Below are 18,201 nucleotides of genomic sequence, written 5' to 3' on the forward strand. Positions count from 1 at the left end.
CCTTCTTCTGTTAGCAGGATTGAATTTTCATAATTTTTATATTCCTCAGAATCAGTCTTACTTGAGAGTAGGCAGAAGGTGTGAGGTAAAGTAAGTTACTGAAATTATGCTGCTGCTTCCTCTCAGTTAAATAAATTTGTGTGGGTTTTATTTCTTGGAAATAACTAAATGAGAAAAATGTTTGTTTGGATCTCTTGTCCTCAAATTGGTTTTTAAAAAATGCATTAGTTCCCTTTAATTCCGTTTTGTTTTAATGTAGGCATTGGAGATGATTTCTCATAGACTTCCTGTCATGTCTTCATTAAGGCAGTGTGCCATTTCCCTGTCTGACTGCTCTAAGGGAGTGAGGGGCAGCCTTGGTCTTTTGGCCATGAAGGAACTGACCTCTAGCACTCTGCTGTCTTTGCTTCAGTTCATGGAGGAGAAAAGCTCTTATTCTGGAAGTAGTTTCCAATTGTGTGCTTGTTAGCCTGAGAAGTTCCCAAGTTATCTTTTTCCTCATCTTCGAGGCCATCCATATTTTTATCAAGTATGATATTCTTTGACTTTTTTCTTTTTTTCAATATTAAGCATTGAACCCAGGGTTGCTCTAACCATCAAGCTACATTCACAGTTCTTTTTATTTTTTATTTTGGGCCAATATCTTGCTAAATTGCTAAAGCTGGCCTTGAACTTGGAATCCTCCTACCTCAGCCTTCCAAGTCACTGGGATTGCAGGCATGTGCTGCTGTGCCTAGCAGTCTTTGACATTTAGTGTTACTGCTGATATTTGGGTTTAAATTTATCATTTTATGGATGATTATTTTTTATTTGTATTTCATGTTTCATGTTTCTCTCTCTTGTTTTTAAAAAAATTCCAGTTTCCCATTACTCCTACTTAGTAGTTGTATGTTCTTTTACTCTTCCTTCTTTTTTTTTTCCTAGTTGTTCATGGATCTTTGATTTAATTCATTTATTTATATGTGGTGCTGAGAATCAAACTTAGTGCCTCTTACCTGCCAGGCAAGTGTGCTACTACTGAGCCACAACTCCAGCTCTTACTCTTCCTTCTTACCCTAAAATTACAGTACATATCCTTGCCTTGTCTGATATAAATTTGTTAATTTCTATTTCTTCCTTGTCAGTAGAACAACCTTGGAACACTGTGAGTTCATATACTCCCTGCCTAACATTCTGTTATTGTCATGCATTTTAGTTCTATATTTATCTAAAATCCTACACTTTAAAAAAAAATTTTTTTTTTTGGTTGTCAGTGGAGCTTTATTTTATTTATTTATTATGTGGTGCTGAGGATTGAAATACCCAGTGCCTCACACATGCCAAGCAAGCTCCCTACCACTGAGCTACAGCCCCAGCCCCCTACATTTTTAAAATAACTAATATTCAGGAGAATCTGTCTGCATATTTGCTACTTTCATGTTCGTTCTTCTTCCAGGTTTTTATCTGGCATATTTTCTCCTACCTGAATATATCCTTTAGTATTTCTTTCATTGTGGGTCTGTGGATGGGAAAATAAGTACTTTTTTTTTAAAATTTTGAAGAGTCTTTATTAGGTTTAGATTTCTAGTTTGGCAATTCTTTATTTTGGTACCTTGATGATACCATTTTATTATATGTAGACTATTCTTCTCTTGAAGTACTTACAGTGGTTAAATCTTGTGAAGCCTTTGGTTTTAGAAAATTCTCATCTAGTTCTCTGTTCCATTCTCCCTTCTCCTAGGACTCAATATATGTGATAAACCTTTCATTATATTGTCTTGTTATTTTTCTACCTTTTTGTTTCAACTTCATTTTAGCTATTTGACCTATTTTTTGATCACGGGATCTCTTCTGTACTTACTTAAACTCATCCATTAAGTTACTAATTGTAGTTATTGTATCTCTAATTTTCAGAATTTCCATGATTCAAATTTATAATTTGCAGTTCTCTGCCAAGGTTTTCAATCTTGTCTTTTCTTGAAAATATTCAACAGTCATTTGAAAGCATGTCTGCTAACTCTTAACTCTCTTGTGGTTTTGTGTTTGTTTACTTCTCTTGTTTTCTGATACTGTTATCTTTAAGTCTTACGTGACTAGTTAATTTTTATTTATGTATTTGTTTTTGGTACCAGGGATTGAACCTGGGGTGTTTAACCAATGAGCCACATTCCCAAACCTTTTTATCTTGAGACAAGGTCTCTCTTAGTTGCTTAGAGCTTCACTAAGTTGCTGAGGCTGGCTTTGAACTTGTGATCCTCCTGCCTTTCAGCCTCTGGAAACCCTAGGATTATAGGCATATGCTAACATGCCTGCAAAATTAGTTATTGTCAGTGATATTTGTTACATATGAAAAAAAATTGGAGCTGATTTTAAACCTTGGGCAGTGTTTTTCTCGTGAGAGGATTTACATTTTCCCTTGTCAGGGACTTGGACTGAAGCAAGCTAGAATAATTGGGGATTGAGATGATTTAAAGTTGGACTTGATTCCTGTCAGGGCAGTTTGTCAATTAGTCAGTGATTGGAATGATTCTTTATTTACAGAGGTCTATTATAAGTAGATATTTACTAAAACACTATTTTGGTCCTGATCTTAACTTCATTCTTATTTACTTTGTTTTTTGTTTCATCTTATTTCTTGGTACTGATTTTACTATTGTGATCCTCATATCAGACACCAAATGTGTGCATTCTTTATAGATAATTTTTAAATCTTCTAAATGTATAATATTAAAGATGTTCTTGAAATTAATTAAACTTGCTCATTTGCTCTTTAGGATAACTTTCCCTTTGATCCTCCATTTGTTCGAGTGGTATTACCTGTTCTCTCAGGAGGGTAAGTTTAAGTGATTACTTGTTTTTGATAGTGTGTATCATAATCATTTGGAGAACTAATTAAATTCTAGGGGCCTTGATTGCTAGGCTTCTACTGCATGGTTTGATACAGCAGGTCTGGGGTAGGACCTGAGAATTTACATTTCTAGGAAGTTGATACTGCTGATTTGGAGCCCACATTCAGAACCAGTAGTATAAATTGTTTAGTTGTTTATAGGTAGAGTTTTTAATGGTTCCTATTTTTATATACTTACCATAAAATAAGTTTTTTACAAATATAAATTGTGATTGAGGATGTGAGTTATGATTGGAGAGTGATTCCTACATGCTGATGATCACTCCTAAATGGTACTTATAGGAGTAATCACAAGATTTCATGGGCCTGTAAAGCTGGTGGCTGGCTTTTCCTTCTAGAGGAAATAGCTGCAGTTTAGTAGAATCAGATGGTTATTGTCAGAGTTTTATTGAAGTTTATATTGTGCTTTTTCATAGATAGTCTTATGGAGAGAGGGGAAAACGTAAGAATTTGTAGCTAGGTTACTTATGAAGTGTCCTATAGAACCCTAGAGTAGGAGCCGCTAAACTAATTTTGAGCATTTTCAGATGGACATTTTATTTCACTTTGTGAGATAATACATTTGGCAGTGATAAATTCTAAAAATATCCAGTCCTTAAGTCAATCATTTCTGTGATTGAGATAGTAATAGTTTAACATTAAGGTAAAAAATATGGATGACTACTGAAATAGACTTCATACCTTTCCAGAAATGGTCTGCTTCTAATTTATACAGTATTTATACACTTATTTCTGTTTTGCAGGGAATCAAATCATGTGAAAATGATTTCTCAGTATACTCAGAATATGTGTTGACTGTGGTATTGATACTACAGAATAGTTACTGGGCATGGTTTCTGTCTAAAGCTCAAATAAACAAAAGTATGGCTTTATTCAGTGTATATGGATGTGCTGAGCCCATTCTGATTTCTGCAACACAAATAATATTGCTTTGTACGAGTTTACTTACCTGATAACCTGTAGCCTAATTGCCGTATTCCCATGATCCAAAGGAACGAGAGCAATTGAGGAAGCTGTTTATTGGTGGTCTGAGCTTTGAAACTACAGATGATAGTTTAAGAGAACAGTTTGAGAAATGGGACACACTCACAGATTGTGTGGCAATGAGAGACCCCCAAACAAAACGTTCCAGGGGCTTTGGTTTTGTGATTTGTGTTGAAGAGGTGAATGCAACAATGTGTGCTCACAAGGTTGATGGGTGTGTAGTGGAACCAAAGAGAGCTGTTTCTAGAGAGGATTCTGTAAAGCCTGGTGCCCATCTACCAGTGAAGAAAATTTTTGTTTGTGGTATTAAAGAAGATATAGAAGAATATAATTTGAGAGATTACTTTGAAAAGTATGGCAAGATTGTGGTAGTGGTACCAGTAAAAAAAGAAAAACATAGAAGTTATGGAATACAGGCAGAGTGGTAAAAAGAGAGGATTTGCTTTTGTAACTTTTGATGATCATGATATAGTTGACAAAATTGTTGTTCAGAAATACCACACTATTGATGGGCATAATTGTGAAATGAAAAAGGCCCTTTTTACACAAGAGATGCAGTTTGCTGGATCACAAAGAGGTCGTGGAGGTGGATCTGGCAACTTTATGGGTTGTGGAGGAAACTTTGGAGGTGGTGGAGGTAACTTTGGCCATGGTGGAAACTTTGGTGGAAGAGGAGGCTATGGTGATGGAGGTGGTGGCAGCAGAGATAGTTATGGGGAGGTGATGGTGGATAAAATGGATTTGGAGGTGATGGTGGCAACTATGGTGGTGGTCCTGGTTATAGTAGTAGAGGAGGTTATGATGGTGGTGGATATGGAAACCAAGGTGTTAGATATGGTGGTGGAGGAGGATATGATGATTACAATGAAGGAGGAAATTTTGGTGGTGGTAACTATGGTGGTAGGAACTATAATGATTTTGGAAATTACAGTGGTCAACAGCAATCAAATTATGGACCCATGAAGCGGGGCAGTTTTGGTGGAAGAAGCTCTGGCAGTCCCTATGGTGGTGGTTATGGATCTGGTGGTGGAAGTGGTGGATATGGTAGCAGAAGGTTTTAAAAACAGCAGAAAAGGGCTACAGTTCTTAGCAGGAGAGAGCGACGAGTTGTCAGGAAAGCTGCAGTTGTCCCAAACGCATTAGAGGAACTGTAAAAATCTGCCACAGAAGGAACGATGATCCATAGTCAGAAAAGTTACTGAGCTTAAACAGGAACCCCTTCTTGTTTAGGACTGTCATAGCGACAGTTTGCAAAAAGTGCAGCTATTGATTAATGCAATGTAGGGTCAATTAGATGTACATTCCTGAGGTCTTTTATCTGTTGTAGTTTTCTTTTTCATTACTCAGATATATTGCCCTGTAAATTGTGGTAGTGGTACCAGGAATAAAAAATTAAGGAATTTTTAATTTTTCAAAAAAAATAAAATAAAAAGTTGAGACTCCTACTCTGCTCATGTATGTGATATGTTATCTTTAGATGACTCTTGGATTAATTTTTTTCCTTGTGTCCTTTAACTGTCTTAAGCAGGAACCCTTTGTTTGGAGGCAAAGAGCAATAAGAGTTTGGAACATATATTGATAAAATGAATGTAATTCAATATAGAAATGACCACTTCTTTTAGGTATTAATGCTATTAATAGTGCATATGATTCTACTTATATGAAATAGCCACAATAGGCAATCTGGAGCAACAGAAAGTAGATTAGTGATTGCCAGGAAGAGAAGGGTATAGGAAATGACTATATTATCTCACTTTTTGTGGAGGAACTAGAACTACTTGTGTCTTATGTTTAGACAGTCATTAGTATAACTGTTATGTATTTGTAGAAATATACTTTCTTTTGAACTACATATGAAAACACTTCCTATTTTCCCACCTAATGTGATTCTGCACACTTCAGCGGAAGAGTCTGGTGCTAAAAGAAAAGTTAGTGGTTAGATAATGAGTATTTTAATATCTACTGCATACCTTCTTGTCTAAAGCAATTCCTCCTGTTCCTTGAGCATTTTGAAAATATATAGATCAAATATGATGTTAAATCACACATTGCTAGACTTTGAGAAATCATGGGAAAACCAAAATTTAAAAGAGAACCTAGATTTTTCTAATTCTGTCAACTCAGTTTTTATTAAATACAAGTGTTTGTTACATTATTTTAGTCCAAGGCATTTTAAAGAATTAGACTCTTGTGTTTCAGGAATACAAAAGTATGTACTTTTTTTTTTTTCTTAAATCCTGTGATTCTCCACACAATTTTTTAATGTTTTTCTTTTAGGTTTTCTTTCTCTTCCATTAAACTTCTACTCTGAAAGTTCTCAGTTCTCTTTAGGAGAATCTCCTGCTACTTCAGGATGGGATAGTTAGAGTACTTACCTTCCTCATCTTCTTATTAAATACTTTCACCATAACAACTATTATTTTATTTTTTGGGGGGTTCCGGGGATTTAACTCGGGGCCACTGAGCTACATCCCCAGCTCCATTTTATATTTTATTTAGAGACAGGGTCTCATTGAGTTGCTTAGTGCCTCACTTTTGCTGAGACTGGCTTTGAACTTCGCAATTCTCCTGCCTCAGCCTCCCAAGCTTGTGGGAATTACAGTGTGCCACTGCATCAAGCTGTAACAACTATTGTTCAAGTGAGTGGTCTACATAGATGTTTTTAGATTCTCTGCAAAGTCATTTGGTTTGGTCAGCACAAGAATGTATGGTTAGCTGGGATAGATTTGTTGGCTAGAATAGTCTTTGGCAAATTGGGGCAAGTGTGGCTCTAGGAAGGAACCACAGCCAAAGCTTCAGTAGAGGACTGAATGGTTTGTAGTTGATGCAGTGTTCACAAAGACCTAGTTGGTGGCTTTTGCTTGTTTAGAAGAAAAACTGTGGTAATCTTAAAAACTTGCCATTCCCTTGACTTTTTGTCCTTAGGTTTGATATATTAAATATTTTGAAATTTAAAAGGAGGAATGAAATTAATTCGAGAAAGGATAAAAAGGTTGAAGATTCTTGATCTAAACAATGATTTGCTAAAGAGATATTTCCACAAATTCTTTGGTTTTAGAGAATAGTTCCAGACCTAAAAAGAAATTGAGGAGTCCTAGAGAGAGATTCCGTGGTCAGAACCATTTGAAGTTTCACAATAGAATGGATAAAAATAACTTACTCCATTAAGTACCATGAAGCTGTTCATTATTATGGATAGAGAAAAGTCAGTGCTTTTGTCAGAATCAAAACTCTTGGGTGTGAAACATGCTGTAGATAAAGTTTGAGATGCAGAGAACCACTTGAATGCTAGTTAAGGAAACAGTCTTCTGCTCCCATTCCCTGGAGTGCTGAGGGTTAAGTTCTTAGTTAAATCTTAGAAATCTGAATATATTCTGTTATTAAGAGTCATTATTTTTTAAATTGATAGTATTAGAGCAATGACATTAATTTTTTCGAATTACCCATAGTCCTATATCCCTAACAATTTGTTTTCATTTTTGTATTTATCTTCTAATCTGTGTATATTTTCTTAGTAATGGTACTTAAAAATGGATTAAGAAGAAACATTGAGATCTAGAGAAATTGGCATTCTTTTTTGTTTTTTAAGGTACGTCTTGGGTGGAGGAGCATTATGTATGGAACTTCTCACAAAACAGGTGATTTTTTTTTTTTTATGGTCCTTAATTTTCAGCCTCAATAGAGTGTTTTGATTATGTAGATTAGATATTAAGGAGAAAGTTCTTATGTAATAGCATCTACTTTTAAAAAAATCTTATTGTTTCTTTTTAGTTATACATGACAGTAGGATGTATTTTGACATATATACATGGAGTATAACCTCCCATTCTTGTGGTTGTACATGATGTGGAATTACACTGGTTGTGTATTGATATATAAATATAGGAAAGTTATGTCTGATTCATTCTACTGCTTTTCTTATTCCCATCTCCCCTCCCTTCCCTTTATTTCCCTTTGTCTAATCCAGTAAACTTCTATTACTTGCCCCACCCCTCCTTATTGTATGTAGTACCTGAATATCAGAGAGAACATTTGGCCTTTGGTTTTGGGGGACTGGCTTATTTCATCTAGCATGATAGTCTCCAATTCTATTCATTTAGCAGCAAATGCCATAATTTCATAATTTCTTCTTTATAGTTGAATAATATTCTGTTCTGTATGTATATCACATTTTCTTTATCCATTCATTTGTCAAAGGGCACTGAGGCTAGTTCCATAGGTTAGCTATTGTAAATTGAGCTGAACAGCATAAAACATTTTTTGTTTTAATGGCACCTACTTTTTAATAATGAAAAAGTTATTTAAAGTAAACCAGGAAAATGACATTGTACTTTGTGCTGATTCCATGCTAGAATAAGCATTGAGAATGCTATTCATTTAAGTTTATAATTTGCTTATGTGCACACTTAGAATGTAGGATTCTTTTGTTATCTGTAAGGTTCTGAAAGTGGTCCAGCTCTTACCAACTCTTACTCTTAAAGAGGAAACCCTTTAATACCAACTTCTTTTTTGATGGGGGTTACTGGGGATTGAACTGGGGGGGGGCACTCAATCACTGAGCCACATCCCCAGCACTTTTTTGTATTTAGAGACAGGGTCTCACTGAGTTACTTAGTGCCTCCCCGTTGCTGAGGCTGGCTTTGAACTCCTGATTCTCCTGCCTCAGCCTCCTAAACTGCTGGGATTACAGGCATGCATACTTCATTGCATCTGGCCCAGTTTCTTTCTAATGCTGATTTGCTATTGTTGAGTTTTTATATGCCATTTTGTTAGGGAATACTGCATGGCTTTGTTTGAGAGACATGTTTTCTTTTTCCTGTAGGGCTGGAGCAGTGCCTATTCAATAGAATCAGTCATCATGCAAATAAATGCCACTTTAGTCAAAGGCAAGGCCAGAGTGCAGTTTGGAGCAAATAAGGTACTTTTAATAGGAATTTCACATAAAGCGTAAGATTCATCTTATGTTACCTTACGAAGCTTCTTCCTGTCTTGCTTTCATTCTTTTTGAGACAATTTATTTCATTGTCATTTGATTTGTTTTGTTAATAAAAGTGAACTGTAGAAAAGAAGTGTAAGAAAATTAAGATATTCATTGATAATTATTTAATATCTGTTCTTTTAGTCTTTTTAATAGTTACATAGGCAAACATACCTAGAGTTTTAAACTTATTATTTTTGGTATGTATACCTTAATAAGTAAAAAATTAAAAGTACTTTGGTTTCTTCACACTGAGATCGAACTATAAGAGTTAATTCTTAAGTCAACTTTAATGTGCTTGACTCCAATCTAAATTTATGTTAACTCTTTGAACTCCCTTAATAACCTAAAAAGGTATGTTATTGCCCCAGATGAGGAAACTGAAAGACACAGAAGTTAGGTAACTTACCTAAGGTCATAGTGACAGAACAAACATTGGAACTAGAGAGTCTCACTGTAGTCTTTGCTGTTATTGAATTCCATACTTTATCAGAAACATCTTTCCAGGTAGAATTGTAGTTATCAATAATATGTAAATGAGCTAAGGATATACACTGAGGGTAGTGTGTTTTTGAAAAATATATGTGTGATGGAAATAATCCTGATTTAATTTTTTATTATTTGAATGTTTTCCCCCAGTGTTCTTTGCAAATGTTGCATTATATATTTGTAACCATATTGCACCTTAAATCGTGAGTCTACTAGAGTCTTTTTTTAAATTTTTCTTTTTTAGTTGTAGATGGACAAAAATACCTGTGTTTTATTTTTTATGTGGTACTGAGGATTGAACCCAGTGCAAGGCAAGTGCTCCACCACTGAGCTATAACACCAGCCCCCACTAGAATCTTAATTCACAAAAAAGCAAAATGTTGAAAAGGTCATTTTAAACAATGATTTATTTTTTAGCAGGTGTTTCTTTACACTGGAACAAAATATCATTTTATATAAAATCCAGAAGTTGAACAATTTTCTAGTGTTTAGTTAATCACATCTAACCTAATAGTGTAAATATATATACTGTTTTAAGGCTTAAATGTGGCAATCAAATGATTATGTACTAAAATGTGATATATTTTGTTTACTTGAAGGTTGGGTTTTGCTTTGCTGCCCAGTCTGGCCTGGCACTTAAGATACTCTTGCCTCAGGCTGCACATTAGCTGGGATTACAGGTTAAATTTTTTTTTTAATGATGAAATATATTCTTCCTAAATGTAGAGTTTGTAAAGTAGATAAAAGTATAAAAAACTAAAAATGTCACTTGTAACTTGTCTATTAGAAATATGCCAAAAAGTTAATAGTGTTTCTGGTCTTTTCAATATTTTTTTTCCTGGCATCTGTTTATATGTAGAACATAATGTTAAATTGTATTCATTTAAAAAAATATCTAGCTCATTTTCTTTTTAAAAGAGAAAATTTGAAGGGCTCAAACTAATGATCTTATTTTGTAATTGAAAGATTTTGTCAGTACCTCACTATGCAAACTTTCTTCTGGGCCTCTGATCTGTATCTGGAATACAATTGGATAGGTAAAGTCTCCTCCAGTTTTAAAATTCTATCTTTATTGTATGTTGAAGATCTCTTTGAATCAATCAATTAAAATACAGTGACATTGCTTAAAGACAATTGTGCTTTGTGAGGAATGTAGTTAGGCAGTTTTGTTATGTGAACATCATAGAGTGTGTTTATTACATAAACTAAGATGGCTATGATGTCACTACGTGATATAATCTTTTGGGACCATCATTCTACATGCCGGCCTCCATTGTTGGTTGACTGAAGTGTTGTGCCATGCATTAACTGTGTATGTCTTAGAAGTTGAATTTGTTTAGTGAATTGCTATGAAAAATCACTGTTCATTTTTTCTTATTAAGAAATATTTGTCAGTTAAGAAGTTGGAAACTTTGCATAATGAGTTTCACCTTCTTCCTCAGTTCTAAAAAGTCTGCAGGGAATGGTCTAAATGTTAACTTTGAAATACTATTAAAAAAAAATAAAACCTGAAACTAAATAAAAGCCTGTGAAGCTATACTCAGTGGAGTATACCTGCAATCATAGCAACTCAGGAGGATAAGGCTAGAAGATTGCAAATTTGAGACTAGCTGCAGCAACTTAGCAAGATACTGTCTCAAAATTAACCAAAAACAAACAAAAAAAACCTGTGGTGGAGCAGGTAAGTGACAGCGCTTGCCTGGCATGCATGAGGTTCTGAGTTTGATTCCCAGTACCACATACACACAAAATAATAACAACAATGATGATGATACCTGGGATAATAAACCTGGGGGGGGAGGGAGAGGTGTCAAAGTAAGACACTACTAGGGGCTGGGGTTGTGGCTCAGTGGTATAGTGCTTGCCTATCACAAGTGAGACACTGGGTTCAATCCTCAGCACCACATTAAAATAAGTATATAATAAAGGTATTGTGTCCACCCACAACTAAAAAAAAAATTAAAAATAGTAAGCTAAATGGTGTTAAAAATGCTATTTGTGTGTGTGTGTGTGTGTGTGAGAGAGAGAGAGAGAGAGAGAGAGTGTGAGTGTGTGTGTGTGTGTGTGTGGGGGGGAAGACAGCATGGGCACATAAGAGAAACAGACAAGAACATATAGATGTGTTTGTGTAAGCATAGAGTATCTTTGGAAGAGTATGTAACAAGTGCTAATTGTTTCTGATAAGGATTTTAAAAAATATTGGTCGGTAAGTTAGAGATGAGAGGACTTTAAATTGTTTTGTGGTCTTTGAATTTCTATTTGCCATTTAACTCTTACTTCAAAATATTAAAAAAAAATACTGTCAGCTGTTGTTCTAAATGAATGAATTTGCCTTCTGAAAATGTTACTAAAATGATGTAAGTATAAGTACTGAAAAACTGAAGTTTCCCTTCAACAGGCCTGATGGAGATAGGGTCAGAGGATGGAGCTGAGAACTCAGCAGATCTGTGTAGGAGAGGTAGCAGGAGTTGGGACAGGTAGCAGTACAGTTTTGCCTTGAGTATCTTTTATTTTTGTCCTTTTTGTGAAAATATAGACTGGGTGGGAAAAAAAACACTTTTAAAATTATTTTTGAGATGACACTACTGCATATTTTATATATTTTAGTTTTTAGATGACATGCCTTATGACAGGTTTTTACTATTTAGAAATTGAAAATTACTACCCTGTTTATATCCTTTTCCCGTTTTTTTTTTTTAAATGAGTCTATTTACAGTTTGAATATATGAAAACACACTCAACCTCACCCAGTAATAGAAATGCAAATCAAAAACCACAACTGAGGGCTGGAGTTGTGGCTCAGTGGTACAACAGCCCTTAGGGCCTAGCACATGTGAGGAACTAGGTTTGATTCTCAGCACCGCATATATAAAAATAAATATCATTGACAATGAAAAAATATTGGAAAAACAAAACACAACTGAATTCTGCTTCACCAATTGTCAGAAATAGCAAAGATTTGGTGAAGTACTATTAATGAGGTTGTATGGAGGCATTCATAGATGGCTTAGGGCAGTCTTGGAGTGGGCACTTCAAAATTATGAAGGCACATGTCTTGACTCAGATCTACATTAGCCATTTTACCAGTACTTTGCACATCTGTGTATACGTTGCTCTTGCAACAACCGACTACTTGTGCATATTCTTGTAAAATCCTCAAGGATATTAGTTGTTAACTTGGATGGAGAAGGGAACTGAGTGGTTGGAAGTAGCAAAGAAGAAAAAGTTTTCCCTTAGAATGTCCTTGCACTTTTTTTTCCCATCCTTCTAAGCAAATTTATTACTCAGAAAAAATTCTATGACATAATATAGTAGATAGGTATATACCACTATGGAGAATGCACATGATATATAGTTTGAAATTAAGATGTATGTCAGTTGTACTCCTGGGGACAAAAACCTATCATATACTTACTTGGCTCTTTAAGGAAGATTCTATATTTTTGTCAAAAGAGGACTCCATTAGTAATAGTTTGGTGCCAACTATGGGCATTTTTTTAGATTTCTAATTTAAAAATATCAATCACTTGTATAGTACTTGAATCTTGTTTGAAAGTAATATTTTGTAGTTTTGTCTTTTTGGATATGTTAATGAGGAAGAGAGCATGGATTTTATTCATGTCCAAATGAGTATTGTTTAACTTGATCCATTAGAACGGAGGGGGACACTAGAAAGCTCTGTATTTGATCAATGGTAGGAAGACTTATAAAAATGAACCCTGAAGCTTTTAGGCTTTTATTGGCGTACAATTTTGGTTTTGTTGTTATTAAAAATTGTAGAGAATAATGAAATGTGACATTAAGTTAAAATTGTTTCAGAAATAAATATTATGTTTCCTATATTATTTTGAGCACAGCCATGATGCATCCATACATTTACTGTAACAATTTTCACCTAGTTACAGTTTTGATTTAAAATGTGTAATTCTCTTTCAGAATCAATATAATCTAGCAAGAGCCCAACAGTCCTATAATTCCATTGTACAGATACATGAGAAAAATGGTAAGTTTAATTCAATAAGTATTTATTGTCATTATGAAGTTTTGTAAAAAAATGTATTGATATTCTGTTTAATTTTTAATCAAGTACAGTTATCACAGTGAAAAAATTTAACTTGTGCTGCATCCAAAATCTTTGAATGAATCTGTTAACACTCTGCTTCTTTCAGTATCTTTTCAAGTAGATTAATGAGCGAATCATAGCACTCACTTGAAATGTATTCTTTAGAATAGAGAGTGAGTTAAAGGCAACTCCTTATAGGCACAGTTCTTGTTATAATTGGGTAAATTCAATAAGGATCATAATCAGCTCTTTCTGAAACATCTTCAGAGTAGTAGTGTTTTTGACAATTTTATACAATTTTCTATTCAAGTAAGAACAATTCTAATTTCAGCATATACTTCTGAGCAATATCTTTCTTAAAATATCTTTCATTAACTTTAATGGCCTTTAAGTTTTGTTTGTATTCACAATGCACATATTTTGAGGATTTTGTCTCTTAACAATGAGAGGAAAAAAACAATGAACTAATTGGAAGACCTATTTTCAAGTACCGTTTTTTTGTCACCCACTAGGCACTGGTGACCCTGAGTAAGCCTCAATTTCCAATCTTTTAAATTTGGCATGTATGTCTTGCCACCTTTGGGAAGGAAGAGTAGTGTGCATGTATAATACTTTGTAAACAAGTGCTAATAAACACACTTCATCGTAGTAGTGACACACTGCATGGTGACCCTTTTGTGCCAAATAAATAACAGGAAGTAGTTTTCCTTAAAGAGGAGAGTTTGTAGTAAATATTCTTTACTTTGCTAGAGATAGGGTAGTTTGTTAGGATTTGTGTTTTACACTCACTTTTATTTTAATGACAAACTTGTCACTTTTTTAGTGATTGCTTGCTTCTGGAAGTAATATTCAGAATAATTTTCAAGCTTATGAGAAAGATGATGATGACCTTCAGGACAAGACCAGGTTTTCCTAATGATCATTTCTAGTGCCCCGCAATGAGTAGATCCAAAAACACTACTACTTCAGAATCTTGTAGCTGCCCCACAAATCTTGGTTGTTTCAATGACAGTTTTATACCAAATAGTACTTGGTCTAATTTGCCTTTCTATAGGGAGCTTAGATTTTTGTGGAGCCTGGGAATGATCACATTTTTTTTTTATCTTTCATTTTATCTTAAACATTACAAGTGGCATTTAAATACATTTACAGAACTTTCTGTGTATGTGTGTGTGTGTGTAAACTTAGCTATGATGAAAGAGCAAGAGATTCAGAATTAGGAGAGATGGATTCTAGTTTTGTTTTTAAATATGTACATATTTTTTATTTATTTGACAGATACTATTATTTGTTTTGTATGTGTTTTGACATAAATATGTATATATTTACATACACACATTGAATAACTAAATCTGGCTAATTAACACATTACCTATAATTTTTATGGTGAGAATGCTTACATGCACTTTTAGTATTTTTCAAGAATACATGTATTAACATAGTCACCATGTAATGCAGTACATAGAGATGAATTCTGTTTTGGTTCTGTTACTATTCACTTGGTTACCACATCTTCTTTGAGGCTTCTTCATAGTATCATTACACTGATGATTTTCAATTTTCTCTTATTTGAAATTTGCTTTTGGATAGTAATATCAGTTAGATTTACTTTCAAATACAAAGGTGAAATGAAAACCTAACATTCGATCTACTATTACACACTGTTGTCTTTAGCTAGGAATACCATTAATAACAGAGATCTTATGCTGTAAACTCAAGTACAATTTATGCATAGAAAATAATTTGATATTGTGAATACAAAATGCTGTGTTAATTCAGTGTAATTTTTACAGTAGATTTAAACATCAAATTTTTGAAGTAGAGATTCTGCCTAACCTTAAATGCCAGCTCTCCTAGTTGGCTTAAGGATTAAAGTGTTTTAACTTTTTTTCCATTCTATTTCAGGCTGGTACACTCCTCCAAAGGAAGATGGCTAAATATGTTGACTCTCATATGTTTGGACCAATGTTGCTTTAAAGAAAATCTTTCCAACATGCAGATACAAGCTTTGAGTGCCCCTATAACAGCAGTACTGAAGATGTTAGCTAATAGATATTTTAGTGGATAATCTGTCAACTGACATCGAGTATAAGTTACAGCCTTTTCATTTTGCTCACTTCAGTTATCTTGGACTGAGCAGTGGGGCCTTTACTGTATTTTCCTGATAAATACACTTACTGGCCACTCCTTATCTTTTTTTCTTGAAAAGTGAAATCTTTTAAGCAGGCAAGTCAGCATCAGGTTACTGTGGTTGCGACTTGGCAGTAGCTTTCCTATACTGAGTTCATGGGTTTTGAGGATTTGCAATATACTGTTCCATTTAGAGCCAATAAAAGTTTAATCAATGTTCAATTGGTTTAGAAAATTTTAAGCCTTCTAAACCACGGCCTTTTAAGGTCTAAAACCATTTTATGATATTGCCAACTTAATGACAGGAAATTTACTCATTAAATTGTTAAAAAATTTTTTATGGCTGTGTGAAGATATGAACTGTTTCATGAAGATATGCTCTTACTTGAATTGTACGTTTTAGGCAAAGCAAAGTAAGGCAATGCCACTTAAGGCTTGTTGAGTAGTAATTTCCACTGGGGCAGAAGAGTCTTGCTGGGCTGAATCGAATTGGTTTCTTTTGGTTCAATATTTCTTACAAAGAAGAGCCACAATATGGAGCTTGAAGTTATTTAAAATACTAAGTCATTTTACCTTTCCATTTTATTAACGGGATGTTGCAATGATTTGTAAACTAATAAACTTATAAAGTGATTGGCATGAAAACAGACTTCCTTGAGCAAAAAGCTATATAGTTAAGTACAAAAAGATACCTGATTTGGAGACTCTTTGTTGTCATGACAATGGCTTTTACAACCAGAAGACTAATAGGAACTCATTATTCTTTTGTACAACCTGACTCAAATCAATGTACTCTCCATTTTACTGCCTTACACGAATCAGTCCTGTTTGGTTGGTGAGAGATTTTTTTTTTTTTTAATAAACCCAAGTTTGATTTAAAAATAAATTCTAGTTATTAAGCACTTTTTAAAAGAAACCCAGAAGCACATTTTTCTGCACAAACCAGTTACAAAGTTGAAACACATTTCTTATGCATTTGCTTTGATTGTTTTTAACTTTGTAAACCATATCTGAGAGATTTGACACTTATGCATTATTGTGTTTCTTTTGATTTTATTTTGGTTAGGACAGTAGATAAAGATCTTCTGGCATTCTTGCTCACTTTAAATTTATATAAAGCTCTGATTGCCAGCTGCTCAGATAACAAGTGACAAGGCAGAATTCTTTAAAGCATTAAAGTTCCTTAAGCCTAAGGCTAAATCTTGAATACATTATTGAATTCTTTAATATCCTGATGGCTAGCAGATTGACAGCTGCACATTTGGCATGCTTTGTTTTTTGGATTTTATTTTTCATTGCAGATTTATTTGGCAATGTACAGTAAATTTTGTAAACTTGCATCAAGTTTATGAATAAAGAACCATTTAAAAATTACTTTGTCACCTTTCCCTCATAAGAGATACAGTGCTTTAGGTATGTTTCAGGTAGCCTCTATTGAATTTCTGGAATAGGGTATTTAAAGAGGGTTGGGATGTGGGGAGGCTTGAGAGGAAGAGGCAGATTGACTTTAAAACTAGAAAGCTAGAGAACTTAGAAACTGTGTACATGCCTGGTATACTCAGCTTTCCCTCAGTCTTTTCCCTTATCCACACTCAGTTGTCATTTTCTTCATGCCTGTCTTTAATTTCCCTAGTTTAAATAATCTGTTCCTCCTTTTATATACCTATGGCCTCCTTTTACACAATTGTCAGGTTATCTCATAAGACGTTCAGAGGTAGGACAACTGTAGGCTCAGTATATCTGGGCAATACTCTGCTTGAGATTTTTCTGTGCCAGTTTCATCTTTGGATTGAATGTCATGTCTGGACTTGCAGTCACGCCTTACTTGGTATTGGGTTAGATAACACTCCTTTCTGAGTGTCTCCTTAGGAGATGAGGAAATCTTTATAAGTCCCACTCCACCAAGAACACTGCCTCTTAATTTTCCTAGTGCCCACCCCTAAACCAGTGGATAGTGGAAAGAATAAAACCATCCTAATTAGTTTGGACCAATGGTTTTCAAATTTCAGAGATCCTGGAGACCTTTTATTAGGAGGCTTTTAAGGTCAAAACTACTTTCCTAACAAAAACATTTTGCCATTTTCATTCATTCTGAAAGGATGGTGGAGTTTCCCGGAGTCTACAATCCACATTTCCTGTTAAGCCAGTAATCAGATTTTCAAAGTGTAAAATGATGTCACACTATTTACTACTGGGGGGAGGGAGATTTGGAAATCAGTTTTCACTTAAATTAATACACAGAATTATTTTAAAATGTTTTATTTGGTGTCAATGTTTAAGTGTGTAAAGGTCCTGGAGGCCAAAATGAGAACCACTAGTTCAGATCATCCAATTTCACTCTCTAGCTGGGAGTCGAATCAAGGATGCCTTAACTAGGAAGAGCGCTGTTGGAATTGATATTAACAGGTCTACTTCCATTCCTTCTGTTGTGGTTCTCTTCCTCAGCATCCATTAGAATTGACACAAAGTTTGTTGAAACACACAATGCTGTGGCGATTTAGTAACCTGAGGTAAAGAGAACATGCTAAAACAATAGTTCCCAGGTGAATGATGCTACAGGCGGAGAAACGGTGCATGGTTTAGGGCGAGATTCCCCTGTAATGATTGGCTACCTTACAAAAGGAGGTGCTACTAATGCCGGCTTACGCAAAACTAAAAAGACTACAAACC

At 34.5% G+C, this 18,201-nt stretch overlaps 2 protein-coding genes and 1 pseudogene across 8 annotated transcripts in view; 2 read left to right on the plus strand and 1 right to left on the minus strand.

Annotated features, from left to right (window-relative positions):
* Positions 1–16,905, plus strand: part of Ube2q2 (ubiquitin conjugating enzyme E2 Q2) — a 57,456-nt gene extending 40,551 nt beyond the window's left edge. For 6 of the 7 annotated variants that reach the window (XM_078049183.1, XM_078049180.1, XM_078049181.1 and 3 more), the window contains 5 exons: positions 2,754–2,812; positions 7,461–7,509; positions 8,694–8,789; positions 13,275–13,341; positions 15,307–16,905. In XM_078049183.1, the coding sequence (XP_077905309.1) occupies positions 2,754–2,812; positions 7,461–7,509; positions 8,694–8,789; positions 13,275–13,341; positions 15,307–15,338 (303 nt within the window). In that variant the 3' untranslated portion in view covers positions 15,339–16,905. Of the gene's footprint in view, positions 1–2,753; positions 2,813–7,460; positions 7,510–8,693; positions 8,790–13,274; positions 13,342–15,306 lie in introns of those variants that run through there. The other variant, XR_013438678.1, reaches the window with a different exon arrangement.
* LOC101975362 (heterogeneous nuclear ribonucleoprotein A3 pseudogene) lies at positions 3,856–4,945 on the plus strand (annotated as a pseudogene).
* An 869-nt stretch (positions 16,906–17,774) lies between the features above and the next one.
* Positions 17,775–18,201, minus strand: part of Nrg4 (neuregulin 4) — a 193,779-nt gene continuing 193,352 nt past the window's right edge. Inside the window, exon 9 of the mRNA XM_078049202.1 lies at positions 17,775–18,036. Coding sequence (XP_077905328.1) covers positions 18,029–18,036 — 8 coding nt within the window. The 3' untranslated portion in view covers positions 17,775–18,028. The remainder of the gene's footprint in view (positions 18,037–18,201) is intronic.

The sequence above is a fragment of the Ictidomys tridecemlineatus genome, chromosome 5 (genome assembly GCF_052094955.1).
Source record: "Ictidomys tridecemlineatus isolate mIctTri1 chromosome 5, mIctTri1.hap1, whole genome shotgun sequence".
Taxonomy (NCBI): Eukaryota; Metazoa; Chordata; class Mammalia; order Rodentia; family Sciuridae; genus Ictidomys; species Ictidomys tridecemlineatus.